Source organism: Myxine glutinosa, chromosome 10 (genome assembly GCF_964187855.1).
Source record: "Myxine glutinosa chromosome 10, kmMyxGlut1.1, whole genome shotgun sequence".
In the NCBI taxonomy this organism is placed as follows: Eukaryota; Metazoa; Chordata; class Myxini; order Myxiniformes; family Myxinidae; genus Myxine; species Myxine glutinosa.
In genome coordinates, this window is record NC_136270.1 from 136074156 (window position 1) to 136093003 (window position 18848).

The 18848-nt window shown below is 46.7% G+C and overlaps 1 protein-coding gene across 2 annotated transcripts in view; it reads right to left on the reverse strand.

Moving 5' to 3' along the window:
* UTP4 (UTP4 small subunit processome component) overlaps positions 1-18848 on the reverse strand; it is a 69525-nt gene that overhangs the window by 12131 nt on the left and 38546 nt on the right. For both annotated transcript variants that reach the window (XM_078786169.1, XM_078786168.1), the window contains exons 10-15: positions 13243-13339; positions 6615-6679; positions 6203-6325; positions 5855-6011; positions 2711-2817; positions 2412-2507 (exon numbers count right to left, since the gene is read on the reverse strand). In XM_078786169.1, the coding sequence (XP_078642295.1) occupies positions 2412-2507; positions 2711-2817; positions 5855-6011; positions 6203-6325; positions 6615-6679; positions 13243-13339 (645 nt within the window). The remainder of the gene's footprint in view (positions 1-2411; positions 2508-2710; positions 2818-5854; positions 6012-6202; positions 6326-6614; positions 6680-13242; positions 13340-18848) is intronic.

Sequence of the window (18848 nt, forward strand, 5' to 3'; positions counted from 1 at the left end):
CTCTCCAATTTCCTCTTCAATTTCTCCCAATGGTCCCAATTCTTCCTGGGGGTCCTGGGTCGATTCTAATTCCTCCTCGTCTAACCCCACCGGCATCTGACCGCCTTGGCTATCCATGGCACGATTTAATTTAGATGTTAATTAAATAAATTTGGGCCGCTCATAATTTTGACCAAATTTGTCCAAAGGATAAAAAAAATTTGGTTCGGGTTCCAAATCCCACTCCTGACACCAATTGTTGCGGATCTCAAACGTCGGCCTTTGCCTTATCAAGGGGGGATTAATCCCCTTGTCCTTTACCTGACCGACGCGATCCCGGGGGCTATAACGTCCTTCCCGGGCAGCGTTAAATAGGGTTGTTGGTCGAATTTGGTCCTATTACCTTAGTACTAACACTGTTCGGAAACGAGGAAATAACTCCCGCCAGAACCACTTCGCTAGTGGACACGCCGAGCGAAGCGAGCCGCGATCCGGGCCGTTAACAGGTACTAAACCCGATTCTAAGCGGTTCCTAATCGTGCCACGCTTACCCAATGGAGAAAAGACGAGGACGATCGAATTAGGAAGAAACCAGGAAGAACAAGGAATTTATTACACTTTGTACAATTAGAAGAGGAAAAGAAAGAAGAGAATGTACAAGGAAGAGGAAGAAGCAGGTACACAGGGCAGCCTTAATAACAGTCTTAACTTATTCCCTGGACACGGGCCCGTTCACTCTCAGGGTCACTCACACAGGGTTTGGAGATGGTGGTGTTGAGGGTCCAAGGGTCCACAGCTCGTCCGGTCCCCGACTCATACCGTGCAGATGGTGGAATACGGCCGGCAGCTCTCCCCGTGGCGTAGGCGCGATGCGGACAATTATATCTCGGGGGATCGGTTGGCGATTAGATTTGGCGTACGTAATACTTGTACTGGCGCCTTTACACACGCACCCGGTATTGTTACGATCGATGCGCCACGTCCCCAATGTCCTTCTGCATGCTGCAGTACTCTGCAATGCGTGCCGCGCGCCCGCCCTCTGTAAAGCTTGTTCCACAGCGCGTCTCTCCCTCTCGTGACTACTCAACTCCGATCAGGTCAAGCGCCTCCCTCTCCCCGCTCATAACTTGTTCACAATGATCACAGGTGCGTCCGTTCTCACAACTCAGGTACAATGTTCAAGCCCTCTCTCTCCTCATAACTGAGGTGGGGGCCTCGCGCAAGGGGTTATATTGCCACGCCCAGCGGACCCTCTCAAATCTCTAGCCACACCCTGTCAGGCGATGTCACTCGAGCCCTGGTTGGCTGGTGAGGGCTTACCGGCTCCGCCTTGATGGCTGCTTGATGTGGCCGCACCTCCACCCTTGCGCTAGGCCCCCTTTTCGGGCCTTACCTCGTGGCCTTTGGGCTGGTTTGAGCGGAAGCCCAACGAGTTCGCGAAGGCTGCTGGCAGCCTAAAGGGCGAGGGCGAAGTACAGACTGGCTAGCGCTTAATGGCGTCGATGGAAGGGAGGCTGTAAAATGGACGAATGGGGCCTACTCTTATTTGTTTTACACAACGCAGGTGCAACTATTGGCAATGGCCTTATCTAAACACATACTAGGAAATAACTAACGTCCTAAGGTGACCTACGTGTTGCATATGGCCTATCTATGGGGTGCAACCGTTAACTTTTAATGATGTTACCTGTGCTGGGTTCTCAAAACCGCAACAATATATATTCATCAGTGGTCGGTGCCAAGTTTCATATCAATTGGCTGAACGGTTTGGAAGAAGATTTTAAAAAGGTGTTCACATATAAGCCAACACAGCAGCCAAACCACGTGACATATGACCATCATTTTCACATGGCACATTGATATGTGCCAAGTTTTGAATACATCAGGTATGAGGTTTCAGAGAAGAAGAGTTTTAAAATAGATTTTTGTTCAATCCAATATAGCCATCAAATGTGATGGATGACGTAATCATGACGACACTATAATCCAGATGTGTACTCAATCATAACTGGAAAGTTTAGCTTTCATCGGATGGGCATTTTTGGAGAAGTTTTTTTTTCTTCAGGTTTTCACCTTAAATCCAATATGGTGCCAAACCATGTGACCAATTAAAATTATTTTTGCATTAGGATGATCTTCACATATCACCATATCAATTGAAAAAAATCTGTGGCAATTGTCCGTTAAAAGTTTCATTTAAACTGTTTGCACAAAAAGTGCATGGAATAATAATAATAATAATAATAATCATAATAATAAGCCAAAAATTTTAAAAAGGGTTCCCAGCCTGAAAGGCTTGGGACCCTCAATAATCAACCACCCGACAAACGCATTTTCCTGTTTTGAGACAAATGCAAATAATGCACAAAATCTGAACAAAATTAATCTTGTGATCCACACCCCTCATCCCCCAACCACCTCGATAGACTTACCTGGCGGTCAGCATAAGCCACCACAAGGTCATTGTTAGAGGGTCCAAAGGCTAAAGCACTTGGCTGTGATTGGTAGACTGGTAATGTGCAATGCCACTGTGGAATGAGACAGAGCATGGGAACGGGGTTACGAGACAAGTATTGATTCAAGCCAAACGCTGCAAGTGCGTCATGATGAACTTCCTGTCATAGGTGGTGAAAGCAAAACCTGGTCGAGGTAGTCATGTCAGAAGATGCAATCGTTATATTATAATCTTGTGGAAGCAAGGAAGCATGTCTCGGTGCCCACACATTCTAACCTGGAGATTTGTTAGGCTGTAGACATCGATGTGACTGCCACAATCAGCCGAAACAAGCCATTGTCCATCTTCACTGATGGATAGAAGGCGCACAGGAAGCAATCTACCTGAAGCGAGCAACAGAAAACAGCAAGGCAGCACACACCCGACATTTTTTTTGTTATTGTTTTTTTTGTATACATGATCAAGGCTCGTGTAAGAGCTATCATTACTCACAAAATGACAAACTGACACATAAAACATAAGATAAAGAGAGCGGGAGACAAGATGGGGAGAGAGAGGCAAGCACACAAGTACAACAGGAGAGAGCAAGGACATCGGGAGATCTGTGGGAGGGAGAGGGCTTGGGGGGAGGAGGTGGGGGGAGGAGGTGCGGGAAAGAGGGGGGGGGAAGGGGTGGGAGAGGTTAAAAAACACATGGACACAGCGAGGACTTCAAGGAAAGAAGTCGGTAATTCAAAAAGGTGTTTCTGGGGTGACTTAACGGGGGTAGAAAGGATAAAAGTTTTGGATGGCGGAAGATAAGATGGTGGTGAACAGCTGTTTTAAAGACCTGGAGGGAGGAGTGGGATTGAAGAGAGCGAGGGAGTTTGTTCCAGAGGCAGGAGAAAAGAGGAATGAAAGAGTGAAGGTGAGCAGAGAGTTTTGATTTTGGCAGTTTCACCAGAAGATCGTTGCTGGCAGATCTTGTGCGACCTTTAGGAGTATGTGGGGGATAGAGCGCAGAGAGAGCTGGGGGGGGGGGGGGGGCAAGGCCGGAGAGGAGTCGGTAGAAGACAGAAAGTCCACCTACCTGCCAGCGGTGAATGAGTGAAAGGCACTTGGAGTTAGCTTCATCGCGGGAGATTCCAATGATTCTGAAAGCTTTGGTTTCAACAGCGTGAAGCCGAGCTAGGTGTGAGGAAGGAGCACCGGCCCAGAGGGGAGAACAGTATTCCATTGAGCTGCGGATGAAAGCCTTGTATGTGGTGAGGAGCTCAGGTGTGCCAAGGAAGGACTTTCCCACGACGGAGGATGCCCAGTTAGCGACTGGCTTAGAAGGCCAGCTTGGAAACGTGGTTTTCCCAGGAAAGGTCATGGCAGATAGTGAGACCCAAAAGCTTGAGTGACAGAACTTCTTGGAGAGGACTGTTGAGAAAGTCGATGGGAGGGTTGTCCAGTCGGTCTTTTCGGAGAGACATAGTGAGTGTGACATTTGTCAGGATTGAAAGACTTGTTCCACTTGTTTGACCAGTCTGTGATTTTGTCCAGGTCTGCAGAGAGTGAGGAGGCTGCAGACTGCCGATCTGAGGGATGAGGAATGGACCGGCAGAGAGTGGAGTCATCAGCAAAGAGATAGCGAGGATTTTCCAGAGTTGGAGAGATCATTGATGAAGACCAGAAAAAGCACAGGGCCCAGAACACGACCTTGAGGAACTCCAGCTTGAACAGGAAGGGGAGATGAGAGAAATCCATGCAGGGCCACACGTTGACTACGACCAGAGAGGAAGTCTGCAAGCCATGCGTGGAGATTTCCATGGATACCATAGGAGGAGAGTTTGGTGAGCAGGGCGGGGTGCCAGACCGTATCGAAGGCACGAGATATGTCAAGGGAGACAGCTCTGATTTCCTGTTTGGCATTGAGGACCTCCATCCATTGTTGAGACAGCAGAAGCAACATGTCCAGAGTAGATGACCTGGTCTGAATCCAAATTGGTGATCAGAGATCAAGCCATTGGAGAAGAGGAATGATTTGATATCCGAAGCAATGATTGATTCCATGACCTTGTTGATTATTGGGAGCAGGCTGATTGGTCTGTAGTTGCAAGGATCTGTTTTTTGCACCTTTTTTGTGCAAAGCGGTGATGTTGGCTGATTTCCAAGCTGATGGCAGATGACCTTGAGCAAAAGAGAGGGTGAAGAGAACAGAGAGAGGGTGAGATAAAGCGGCAGAGCAGGATTTTAGGACCCGTGGGCTGATGCCATCTGGTCCAGTTGCAGAATCAGAGTCGAGGTTTGACCAGAACTTCTCCACCTTGTCAGGAGGAAAGGACACAGAGTCCAGGAGCCGCTGGGTACGACTGGGTACGGTGGGTATAAAGAGGGATGGGTTTGGGACACAAGATTTTTGAGGCAAACACAGAGTTGAGGTATTCAGCTTTGTCACGTGCATTCACCACCCTTGATGATAAAACATCCATAATCAGCTTGTTCACCTCCAAAAGTGATACACATGGGCATGGAGATCAATACAGTTCAGGCCATGATCAGAGAAAACATTCTACTATTTCTCTACAGAGAAAACTTTCATAATCACAGGACTCAGGTCACATGGTGTATAGTTGTCCATTACGGATTGGCTTGGCAAGCTGCAGTACTGTATACTGCGGCACTGCGGTATTTGCGGTACTTGGCAAGCTGCGGTACTGTATAAAGACAAAACAAAAGGGAGTTTTCTGTTTCACATGACTGCATTTTGTAAACATTGCAGTTGCTCACATCCCATGTTGGGGAAGTCTATATGTACGAGCAATACTTTCAGTTTGAGAATTTGTACACGATCGCATTCCTTGTACACAATTTTCTCTGGGCAGAGTGGAAACATTCCAAGAAAATTTAGGTGGCATGATCTTTACGAACGACAAAGACGTCGATGCACGCGTCACAAAATGGCTGCATACTCGTCTCAAAGATTTTTTACGTGGACGTCATCGAGGCATTACACCATCCATCGATGGGACAAGTGGGTACGTGCAGCAGGGAATATCCTACTACAGGTACACAAAGGTGCACGATTGCTTCGCATGCCATACACCATGTGGACCAAAAACAAATGTACGACACTCCATGATGTTTAAAACCTTACTTATCCTCATGTAAAACGTTGACACATCTTTAAATGCTGCATAGATTTTGTCTCCGAGTGAACCAGGTAAACAAGCCGAGTAACAATGAGAGAAAGCGGTGCGGCAGGTGTTTCCGCATTTTAAAGGAGGATAACGTCATGGTAATAGCAAAGTTCTCAATAATATTTATAGCAAACGGCTCGATAAGGTTTCTCATCCTGTACAAGTCACAAGATCTCAAATGTATCCAGGTGCTGGTAAATACAGGTACGAGTCTCAGGCCACCTCACACGTGAGAGTACCACCGTTTTTCCTGCACCTTCTCGGGAGCCAAAGCTGTGCAGCAACTTGGGCTGGGGCACGTCTGGTTGCACAATGTGCAGGTGGTTGTCAGGTGAAGCGACGACCAGCTTTGCAGAATGCGGCACAAAAGCGAGGCACAGCGCAGAATCCACGGACTTTGGCAATTTCCGCACCTGTATCCAATGCAAACGGAACAACATTCGATGAGAATGTTCCATTCACAAGGAAACATTGCATCAGGTCAGGCCGAGACAAAAAAACGCCTCAAGATGACCAAAAACAAACTCCATCCCATCAACAAATACAAATCACTGCCAGGTGAACAATGCCATTCGTCCGTACGTTAATAAGACAATGGGCTTACCTTCTCGATCTTTGGGTTGTCCGCACTGGAGTCGATCTTGTACACATTAACATGTCTAACAGTGGAATACGCAATCCACTCCCCCGAGGAGCTGACAGCACTGCAAACAATCTCGGCCTTCCCCTTTTAGAAAAACGAGGAGCAATTGGAATTCAAAGCAATGGTACAAGCCCATCATCGTCACCACAAAAATGATACACCATTTGTTAATGTACACAAAGTGTAAATACATTACTATACAATTTTAAAAAGCTCGTTTACATCCGAACTCCCCCTGTCGATTTTATGACAACAACAACAACAACAGGCATTTCAAGGCCATTTTCCCTGCTAGAGCGGGGGTTAGCCTTTGTGATGTGATGATAGACAGGGACATAGACTGGCATTCAGGACTCAAAGAATAAAGACTCACCTTGCACTTCAGTTCTAAAATCTTCTCAGGATTCACAGTAACTGGAAGGAAATCTCCATTTATACCTGAAAAATAAATAATTTAAAAAGTTCTCCATCAATCAAACTACTCAAACATTTTCACCAAAAATGTGGAGGCAGCGTGAGGGGAGGCAGAGTGGAGGGGGCAGCATGAGGGGCGGTTGTGGGGGACAGCAGAGTGAGGAGAGGCAGAGTGGGGGTCGGCAGAGTGAGGGGAGGTTGTGGGGGTTAGCAGAGTGAGGGGAGGTTGTGGGGGTCGGCAGTGTGAGGGGAGGTTGTGGGGGTCGGCAGAGTGAGGGGAGTTTGTGGGGGTCGGCAGAGTGAGGAGGTTGTGGGGGTTGGCAGAGTGAGGAGGTTGTGGGGGTCGGCAGAGTGAGGGGAGGTTGTGGGGGTCGGCAGAGTGAGGGGAGGTTGTGGGGGTCGGCAGAGTGAGGGGAGGTTGTGGGGGTCGGCAGAGTGAGGGGAGGTTGTGGGGGTCGGCAGAGTGAGGGGAGGTTGTGGGGGTCGGCAGACTGAGGGGAGGTTGTGGGGATCGGCAGAGTGAGGGGAGGTTGTGGGGGTCGGCAGAGTGAGGGGAGGTTGTGGGGGTCAGCAGAGTGAGGGGAGGTTGTGGGGGTCGGTACTCCTTGGGCAATGTTAATTTTTGGTGCAATGCAAAATCTCCCACACCTCCACCTCTACCCAAACACAATGAGAAAGACCACAAAATCCACTGTGCAAAAGCCGTTTTTTCCGCCATCGTGAAAAGTTATTCAAATGGAAACTTTTAATCTAGAACAACCGAAAGGAAGTTTTTTTTTTTGTTTTTTTTATACAAGATCGAGGCTCGTGAAAGAGCTAACATTAATTACACAGAAACACAAACCGACACATAAAACATATAACATGGGGAGCAGTAGACAATATGGGGCGAGAGGGGGAGGAACACAAACACAACATCTGAGAGCAGGGACATCGAGAGATCTATGGGAGGGAGAGAGCCTTGGGGGGGAGGGAGGCATGGGAAAGGGGGGGGGGGTGGGAGAGGTATAAAACATATGGACACTGTCAGGACTTCCAGGAAAGAAGTTGGAATTTCAAACAAGGTGGATCTGGGGTGAATTAGTGGGGGAAGAAAAGATCAAGGTTTTGGATGGGAAAAGATAAGAGATGGTGGTAACAGCTGTTTTAAAGACCTGGAGGGAGGAGTGGGATTGAAGGGAGTGAGGTTTGTTCCAGAGGCGGGAGAAAAGAGGAATGAAAGAGTGAAGGTGAGCAGAGAGCCGAGATTTCGGCAGTTTAACCATCAGAAGGTTGCTGGCAGATCTTGTGCGACCTGTAGGAATATTTGGGGGACAAAGCACAGAGAGAGCTGGGGGAGCAAGGCCGGAGAGGAGTCGGTAGAAGACAGAAAGACCACCTACCTGTCTGCGGTGAGTGAGTGAAAGGCCTCGGAGATAGCTTCATCACGGGAGATTCCAATGATTCTGAAAGCTTTGGTTTCAACAGCGTGAAGCCGAGCCAGGTGTGAGGCAGGAGCACCGGCCCATAGGGGAGAACAGTATTCCATTGAGCTGCAGATGAAAGCCTTGTATGTGGTGAGGAGCTCAGGTGTGCCGAGGAAGGACTTCGCACGACGGAGGATGCCCAGTCGGCGACTGGCTTTGGAGGCCAGCTTGGAAATGTGGTTTTCCCAAGAAAGATCATGGCAGATAGTGAGACCCAAAAGCTTGAGCGACAGAACTTCTTGGAGAGGATTGTTGAGAAAGTAGATGGGAGGGTTGTCCAGTCGATCTTTTCGGAGAGACATAGTAAGAGTGTGAGATTTGTCAGGATTGAAAGACATGTTCCACATGTTTGACCAGACTGTGATTTTGTCCAGGTCTTCAGAGAGTGAGCAGGCTGCAGACTGCCGATCTGAGGGAAGAGGAATGGAGCGGCAGAGAGTGGAGTCATCAGCAAAGAGATAGAGAGGATTTTCCAGAGAGTCGGAGAGATCATTGATAAAGACCAGAAAAAGCACAAGGCCCAGAACACTGCCTTGGGGAACTCCAGCTTGAACAGGAAGGGGGAGATGAGAGAAATCCATTCAGGGCCACACGTTGACTACGACCAGAGAGGAAGTCCGCAAGCCATGCATGGAGATTTCCATGGATACCATAAGAGGAGAGTTTGGTGAGCAGAGCTGGATGCCAGACCGTATCGAAGGCACGTGATATGTCGAGGGAGACAGCTCTGATTTCCTGTTTGGCATTGAGGACCTCCATCCATTGTTGACAGCAGAAGCAGCATGTCCAGAGTAGAATGACCTGGTCCGAATCCAAATTGATGATCGGAGATCAAGCCATTGGAGAAGAGGAAAGATTTGATATCCGAAGCAATGATGGATTCCATGACTTTGCTGATAATTGGGAGCAGGCTGATTGGTCTGTAGTTGCAAGGATCTGTTTTTGCACCTTTTTTGTGTAAAGCGGTAATGTTTGCTGATTTCCAGGATGCTGGCAGATGACCCTGGGCAAAAGAGAGGGTGAAAAGAACAGAGGGAGGGTGAGATAGAGCGGCAGAGCAGCATTTTAGGACCCGTGGGCTGATGCCGTCTGGTCCAGTTGCAGAATCAGAGTCGAGGTTTGACAAAAACTCCTCCACCTTATCAGGAGAGAAGGACACAGAGTCCAGGAGCAGTTGGGTTCGACTGGGTCAGGTGGGAACAGAGAGTGATGGGTTTGGGACACAAGATTTTGAGGCAAACACAGAGTTGAGGCATTCGGCTTTGTCACGTGCGGTGTCAACTGTGTAGCCATTTGAGGTGAGGGAGGGGGTGGAGGGGGAACAAACACCAGAAACGGATTTGACCAGACGCCACCAGGATTTGGAGGAAGGAGACAGATTTGAGAGTTCATTCTTGAGTGTGGAGAGATAGTGCTTCCTGGCACTCCTGAGGGTAGATACACACTTGTTCCGATCTTGGTGGAAGAAACTGAGATTGCCTTCAGTTGGATTAGCCTTCCAAGAGGCAAAGGCAAGTTGCAAACCCAGTTCATGGAAGGTGTGGATCACAGAGGCAACCGGAACAGCACTTGGTCGGTAGAGCGCATATCTCCGCCAGTCTTAATAGTTTATATCTTGTATCCAGCCGATTGGCCAGATCTGTGTCCACACCTGAACCAAAATCGAATTTGCTTATTCTTGTTACCTCACCACCTCATCCACCTAGTTTTGTTATAACCCATCCACAACCTTTTGAGATATTCTGCTCACAGACAAACAGACAGGCAGACAAACACACAGACAGGGGTGAAAACACAACATCGGTCCACCTTCGGTGGTGGAGGTAACTAAAATGGCACTCAGTAGAGCACACAGTCTCACCTCGCACTCATTCTGACCAAACATATCATCGTTAATGGAGCACACTACTATTATGGCTCACTGATATTATGTCCCATATACCCATATCATACATGCACCCTATTGTGTTACATACATTCTTATTTTCCGTACCTGTATTGTTTACTGGCGAGGTACACGTGCTATTGGTGGGAGGCCAAATTCTCAAAAAAAAATTTTAGATAAGGATTTTGATTCAACCAATTATGGCTGGAATACCACTTCACTGACTACATCGTTATCACCCGATATACGCCACAGGGTGTTGATGACATGTCAAGTTTCAATGTTTTTTGTTAAACAGTTTCAGAGATGATATCCCAACGTTTTCCTTCAATCCAATATGGCTGCCATACCATGTGACTTATGACAAAGTTATCAATGAAATGTCACACAAGCAGTTGCAAAGAAAAATAACATGAAACCTCAACGACATAGATGTGGACATAGACGTGGACATAGACAGCCAGACACGGGCGTTATAATAGTCTCATAATCCTTTCAGGGCGAGACTAATTAAGAGTTTGTCGTTGGTTTTGGGAAGTGTATTTAAACTCAATTCTGGTAGGTCTGCCTGATGTTGTTGATCAAGACCAATTTTAACATGAATGCATGTCTGCCAAGGGGCTGGCAGGATGGCCTGGAGCTCGAGGAATGCGCACACCCCCCGAAGCTGTCTGGACTGGGTTTGAATCCTGACCCAGCTAGAAACTGTCATTACAGTGTTTCACAGCAAGGGTGTCGATGTGTGCGCCGTTCCTTGGATGGACGTTAAACAGGGAGTCCTGTCTGCTGGTATTAGTTGGTGGACGTTAATTATAAAATTGTGTATATGTGTGTTTGTATGTATGTATGTACAGTCGTGACCAAAAATATTGGCACCCTCGCACTTTTTTTCAAATAACACACAATTCTCTCCAAAAATAAGTTTAAATTGACAAAAGTATTTGTTCTCCACAATTCTTTATTTCACTGTTAATATTACAGAACCTTTGTTTTTTATTCAGAACTTAATATATCCTTTTATATCAGAAAATAAAATGAAATGTCATTGACAAAGTTAAGACTTAATATTTGGTAGCACAGACTTTGGACAAAATAACTGCAGTGAAGCGCTTCCTGTAGCCATGAATGAGCTTCCTACACCTCTACTGGCAGCTTGGCCCACTCTTCTTGAACAAACTGCTCCAGTTCTCCCAGATTTGAAGGGTGCCTTCTCCCAACTGCTGTTTTCAGATCTCCACACAGGTGTTCAATGGGATTTAGATCTGGGCTCATTGCTGGCCACTTCAGAACAGTCCAGAGTTTTGTCTTGAACCATTCCTGGGTGCTTTTTGAGGTGTGTTTGGGGTCATTCTCCTACTGCAAGACCCATGACCTTCGGCGGAGACCCAGCTTTCTGACACTAGGTTGAACATTGTGCTCCAAAATGCCTTGGTAATCTCCTGATTTCATGATGCCATGCACACATTCAAGGTACCCAGTGCCAGAGGCAGCACAGCAACCCAAAAACATCACTGAACCTCCTCCATGTTTGACTGTAGGTAAGGTGTTCTTTTCTTTGAAGGCTTCATTTTGTTTTCTGTAAACATAGAGATGATGTGCTTTACCAAAAACCTCTAATTTGGTCTAATCTGTCCACAGGACATTCTCCCAGAAGGATTTTGGCTTGTTCAGGTGTGTTTTGGAAAACTCCAGTCAGGCTTTCTCAGCAGTGGGGTCCTTCCTGGGTCTCCCACCAAAGAACACCCTTTCATTGAGTTGGCGACGGATGGTGCGAGTCAAACAGTCGTACCTTGTGTCTGAAGTTCAGCTTACATCTGTTTGGCAGTTGATCAAGGTGCTTTCTCCACCATTCGAACAATCCTTCGCTGTAGACTTCGATCAAGTTTTCTCTTGCGGCCACGTCCAGGGAGGTTGGCTACAGTGACATGGGCCTTAAACTTCCTGATAACATTGCCTACGGTGGACACAAAAACATCAAGGTCTCTGGAGATGGACTTGTAGCCTTGAGATTGTCCATGATTTGCTACAATCTGTGCCTGACCTCCTCAGACAATTTTCCAGTTTTCTTTATTTTCTCCATGCTCATTGCGGTACACACAGTGACACAAAACAGCAGAATGACTCCTTTTTCTCCATTCAAACTGGTTGAATGAGTGATTTTTATATTGCAGGCACCTGCAACTCACCACAGGTGAGTTAAATTCCAAAGTAAAGGAGAATCACCTGCTTGAAATCGAATTATTTCTAAACTTCTGAAAGGTGCCAAAAATATTGTCCGGACCATTTTAGGATTTGTGTGTGGAATAAGCAAAGACTTCGTAATTTTTTCAGCTTTTTTTGTTTTGTTCCACTGAAAACCAAAGAAATACAAATGTGGATATGAAATGATTTTTTTAATTTCAATAATTTTCTGGAAGAAATGGTGCATTATTTGAAAAATGTGTAAGGGTGGCAATATTTTTGGCCCTTTTTGGCAATATTTTGGCGGATGCCCTTCCTGACGTCAACCCTTAGTCGCCTCTTACGATGCGCAGGGATACGGTGTACCTATTCTAAACCGGGGTACACACCGGGATCATTCATCCCAGCAAGCTGGTACTCAATTTGCCGACCTCGGAAGGATGACAGGCTGAGTCAACCCCCCTGGCATTAATTCAGCGATCGACCGGGATTCGAACCCAGGATCCTAGGATCCCAAGCCGGCACCCTAACCGCTAAGCCAACACCAGGCTAAGCCAACACCATTGTTGCCTGTGAAGGCAACAATACGTATAGACCTCGGGCATCAGGGCTCTGGTATTAGCCAATGGGCCAGTGCAATTATAATTATCCGAGCTATGTAACCACAATGTATTATACACATAAGTAGTACTGCACACGTTCTTACTTCATGTACATAACCTGGGCTTTTTATATTTTCTGGAGTGATCAAGGAAGCAGTCTGTGGCACATACAACACCCGAATAAAGGGGTGTGTCAGAAGAACATGTTGCACGCATCAAAAAGATAGCCCGTAGGGCGGGTATTGCGCTAGTAAAAGGTGGGCCGACGGTCATCTCTTGAGAATGTAGTTCAGACCTCTGCTGATTTTGGGGGACCCACTGATCCCATGGGAGCCCTCTTTGCCCCCCCCCCCCCCCCACCCAACGATACAAAATTAAAGAAAATCTAAGACTGATGACTCAGCATGCAAAGAACCTAGGTTTACATATCATGTTGGTACAATATGGCACGACCTGTTGCATTTGTCCCACCAAGTCTCCAGAGTTGCAACTCCAATGGAAATCGGAACAACAGCATTCCTGCATCTTTGGCACATGATACCAGGCATTGCTGGAAGGAAAAGGGAAGATGGGGCGAGTGGGGGTGTGTGGGTATAAATGAAAACAAAATTAACACAATACGGGGAATCAATCAAAACAGAAAAAGAAAAGAAGTTGGGTGGATTGGGGCGAGGTGTGTGTGTGTGTGTGTGTGTGTGTGTGTGTGTGTGTGTGTGTGTGTGTGTGTGTGTGTGTGTGTGTGTGTGTGTGTGTGTGTGTGTGTGTGTGTGTGTGTGTGTGTGTGTGCAGGGTGGAGGGTGGAGGCAGGGGATTGGGGGAGGACGGGAGGGCCGGAGAAGTGGGTGAAGGGCTGGTGGTCAGGATTCCAAAAGTGCCAGTGACCCCAATCTTATATCGCACTTGTATTATGAGCGACAAAAATTGTGGTGATTCAATTGGAACAAGCGTGACGCCTAGGTCCCCCGTCGGTGAAGTGATGCGAGTTGACAAAGTGGAAGACGCAGAAAACATGCTATGATATGATATTTCGCTCACAAGGGTCAGACATACATGGAGGCGGCCATCTTGGATTTTGACGTGGCGACCCAATTTACAATAGCGTTCTTCCATATGCCGAGATACACCCACACACCAAATTAGAAGTTGGTACTTCGCTTATTTTTCAAGATATTAATCTTACAAGGTTCAGACATACATGGCGGCGGCCATCTTGGATTTTGACGTGGCGACCCAATTTACAATAGCGTTCTTCCTTATGCCGAGATACACCCACACACCAGATTAGAAGTTGGTACTTCGCTTATTTTTCAAGATATTTCGCTCACAAGGTTCAGACATATATGGTGGCGGCCATCTTGGATTTTTACGTGGCGACCCAATTTTCAATAGCGTTCTTCCTTATGCCGAGATACACCCACACACCAAATTAGAAGTTGGTACTTCACTTATTTTTCAAGATATTCATCTCACAGGGTTCAGACATACATGGCGGCGGCCATCTTGGATTTTGACGTGGGGACCCAATTTTCAATAGCATTCTTCCTTATGCCTAGATACACCCACCCACCAGATTAGAAGTTGGTCCTTCGCTTATTTTTCAAGATATTCATCTCACAAGGTTCAGACATACATGGCTTCAGACATACATGGTGGCGGCCATCAAGGATTTTGACGTGGGTTGCACCGACACATCAAATTCGAATGCGGTCCTTCGCTTACGCACGCCCGCACGCACGGACGGACGGACGGAGGGGAAAACCATAGTCCCCCTTTCGCTCCGCTGTGCGACGGGGGACAATAATGCGGTACCAAGATGGATTGGAGATAGAGAGGTACAGAGATATTGGCAGGACTATAAGGTAGCTTGAGTGGAGATGGGTGGTAGTATCAGGTGTTGGTGTAGAGCAGGCTTAATGGGCCGGATAGCCTCCTCCTGCACCAAAGTTCCCTTTACATCCTCGAGCATGCATTCTCAGGTCGTGGAGCGAGGAGAAGCTGACATTTTAGGTGTAAACCTTTCGGTAGAACAAAAGAGGGTTACTCCGACGAGGGGTTAATGTTACAAACGTCGGCTTCTCCTTGCTTCCCACCACAGCCAGTGCGTTTTGATAAACGTTCTGCTGATTCCATCAATCATTTAACAGTAAACTACATCAAAAAGAAGAAAAGGCAGTGTCCGTCCGTCTGTCTCCTCCATAACTCAAAAACCATGAAACCTAGCGGCCCCAAACTTTGCATGCATACACCTGGACCTCCAACAGATTGCAAGGATGAAAACTGGGTGTTTGGGTGTGTTATAACACCCTTTTTGAAGATGATTAACGAGGTGCTCATAAGAAATAAACCCGATGGTGGCTTACCAATATGGCGGCCCACCATCTTGGTCAGCCCACTGCATCTCGCTGGGTTCTTAAGCCACCATTTTGTTGGAGTGAAATCTGACAAAATTTACCATATCCAGCGATTGGTGAATGCTATTCAGGCTGCTTTTGAAAGCCATGGCGTTACATTCGACAGAGCTCACATTTTCGTGTGATATACTTTCATTGTATTAATAGATAGTGTTACTGATTCGTCACTTCCGTTGTGATGGTTTGCATCCACTGTAAATCTTTGATTCCATATACTATTATTGCTTTCAAAAGGTTTATTGTCCATGAGCTGTTTTCAAAAGCTAAAAAAGTTAATGTTAAAAGAAACAGGAAACCGGATCGGGAACCGGAGGAGGAAGAGAAAGAAAGGGCGTAGCGAGAAAGGTCGGACAAGAGGCATAGCGGCTGCTTGGTCTGGAGCAAACGTTGGCGAGCCAGAGTCACCAGCGAACTTTCGGGTTTCCGGGAAAGGGATTCCTACGACAGAGTTGTCATCGCTGTGACCGGTCAACCTGCGTGTCAGGTTTTGCGATCGATTCAGGAGAGAATCATCGCCGTGCCATGCGCCACGAGACTGTGTCGTCGGCCATTTTGACTCACGCAGGACTTGTGCTTCGCTCGTGGTTTCGTCTCTTTTCGACCATCTCCACCGCATTCAGACGTCGATCTGGGGCGTGTGTGTGACGTGGCTTTTTGAAGGTGAATTCGTCCATACCCGTGGGTGTGATCTCTCAGTCGCCTGTAGGGCGCCTTTGGATTTCCCAGGCGCCTTGAGGGTGCCTTTGTGCAGCTTCGTCTGTATGACTGTATTTGCCATCCACACGGGATTCTGGTCTTGATTGGACCTCGTTCTGGCGATCGCTGGAGCGAATCAATTTCGTCTCGAAGCCGGGAATAAGAGACATTGGGGAATGTTCGTGTTTCACTCACTTGGAGCACAGCAAGTTAAATATTACAAAACTGATGGTACCATCATAGGACATATTGATTGTACTTTTGAATAATATTATTGTTGTACTGTTATTCTTGTGTGATCTTAGCAAAATGTGTTATTCTGTATGTCAAAGATCAAGGGAGAAGCCACCCCAATTGTTACTCACAAACAAATATTGTATTGCCGTGACTCCTCTCAGGGCTCGGAGGTACACCGTGACCAGGTGGTCGGGGAGGAGCACGAAACAGATAGTTCTATTAATGCGACTACAAAAATATACTTATTAAAAAAACAAAACAAATCAAAAGTCGTGTTTGGAACTCGAATCAAACGTCCGCCATGTTGAACTATTTCATTGCAAATGTAAAGTCGACATTTTGTCTGCTCTCAGTGGTTTCCCCATTTTGCTGATTTGCTGCTCGATTTTTTAATTTATAGAAGACTACTTAAAGGTAAATCTTTGTGTTGCCGTTTTTGTGAACTTCATCTGTGCTGTCCACAAATTAAATGACCCAATTTGCAAATTCTGAAAATTTCAGGTCAATCACGTGAAAATTGATTTTATGTGATGCTTAGCTTTGACCTTTTGACAAAATTATTAATTTGCCTTCTAGGCAGGGCCCTTAGGGATATTTTGGTTCAAATTCTTCCAAAAGCATCAAATTTGGCGCAGATGTTGCCCATGCCATACTCTTTCGATTTTTGACGGGCGCCAAAGGCGGTATGATCCGGGGACCGTACCGGTCCATCCAGCCATGTCACATGACCTATGACGTCATAATTAGGATATGCATCCAATCACATGGCGTACTATAAGTGGTCAAACTTCAAAATGAATCGATCGAAAAATGAAGGCAGGGATCCATTTTTAAGGTTTTCATAAAATCCAATATGGCCACCAGGTCACATGACCTATGACGTCATATTTGACATGTATACATGAACCCGGATCATGATCGCACAAAAATTAAACACAAGGATATGGCATACAGTTCATAAAACATCAAAATCCGTACATTTGTAATTAGACTGATGAACTGCATATGCCTGAAAATTAGGAAATAGACATGTAAATATTTCCTCTAATTGTCAAAAATAAGGTCAGAGTTCGATTACCCAACCCAGAAACATAAAATGGTGAACCTTGTGTAAATCTTGACAAAAAACTCAAAAACCGACATGTTTGACTCAAAAAACGACCTTTAAGATGACCTTGAGGGTTGAACTTGACCTCGAATCATCAAAATAACATCATAATTGGATTCCTCGACCTCGAAAACCCCTGAAAAGTGGTATCATACATGATTCCAACCCTTTTGGTTATTTAACCGATTTTCCTCTAATCCGGGTGGCGGCCATTTAGTATTTCGCCAATATGGGGCCCCCGGGGGGGGGGGGGGGGCGCCCGTCTTGGCGCCCGTCAAAAATCGAAAGAGTATGGCATGGGCAACATCTGGGCCAAATTTGGTGCTTTTGGAAGAATTTGAACCAAACGGCCCCAAAATATCCCTAAGGGCCCTGACTATTCTCCATATTCTCATAATAAAGCTTTGGTAAAAATTTGACAAAACTCAAATGGTAAAAAGGTTACAGCCCTGACACGGACACCCTCGCGGACACACAGACACACTCGCAGACACACAGACACACTCGCAGACACACAGACACACTCGCAGACACACAGACACACTCGCGGACACACAGACACTCGCGGACACACAGACACACTCGCGGACACACAGACACACTCGCGGACACACAGACACACTCGCGGACACACAGACACACTCGCGGACACACAGACACACTCGCGGACACACAGACACACAGACACACTCGCGGACACACAGACACACTCGCGGACACACAGACACACAGACACACTCGCGGACACACAGACACACTCGCGGACACACAGACACACTCGCGGACACACACACACATACCCACACACCCCTCCCCCCTCCACACAAACACACACATCCCCCCACTCCCCAACACACACACACACACACACACACACACACACACACACACACACACACACACACACACACACACACACACACACACACACACACACACACACACACACACACACACACACACACACACACACACACACACACACACGAGGGGTGGCAATTTGGAAGTTGACATCTCGACCCGAGCATCATTATTTTAGCTCACCTGGAATGAAGTTAAGGGGAGCATGCTATTTCGATGAAACTTGAACACAATTTTCATCACCCATGAAGTACCAAAGTTTGTTCCATTTTTGAAGTACCATTTTAAATTGGTTTAAAATACCTTTAGTCAGTGCAGTATACTGTTTATTCTACCAGGTGAGCTCCAGGGGTATTGCTTTCTCGATACGCCCTACGTTTCCTCGATACGCCACTGCTCCACTGTACCTGCGGTCTGTTTTTAAAATTTCCTCTTGATGATGGACCCAGATTGCATATATTTTTGAATACGATTAACCACCACTTGGCGAACACTATTCAGGCTGCTTTTGCAAGTCATGGCGTTACAGTAGACAGAGCTCCCTTTTTGCTTTTACATACCGATTTTTTTTTATTCACTTACACTTTTGTGCGATATATTAACCTTCCCTTCCCCTCCTCCCCCTCCCCATCCCTACCCCTCCCACTCCATCCTCTACTCCCCCCACTCCATCCTTCACCCCTTCCACTCCATCCTCCACTCCTTCCCCTCCTCTCCTCCATCCTTTCCCTTCCCTCCCCTCCTCT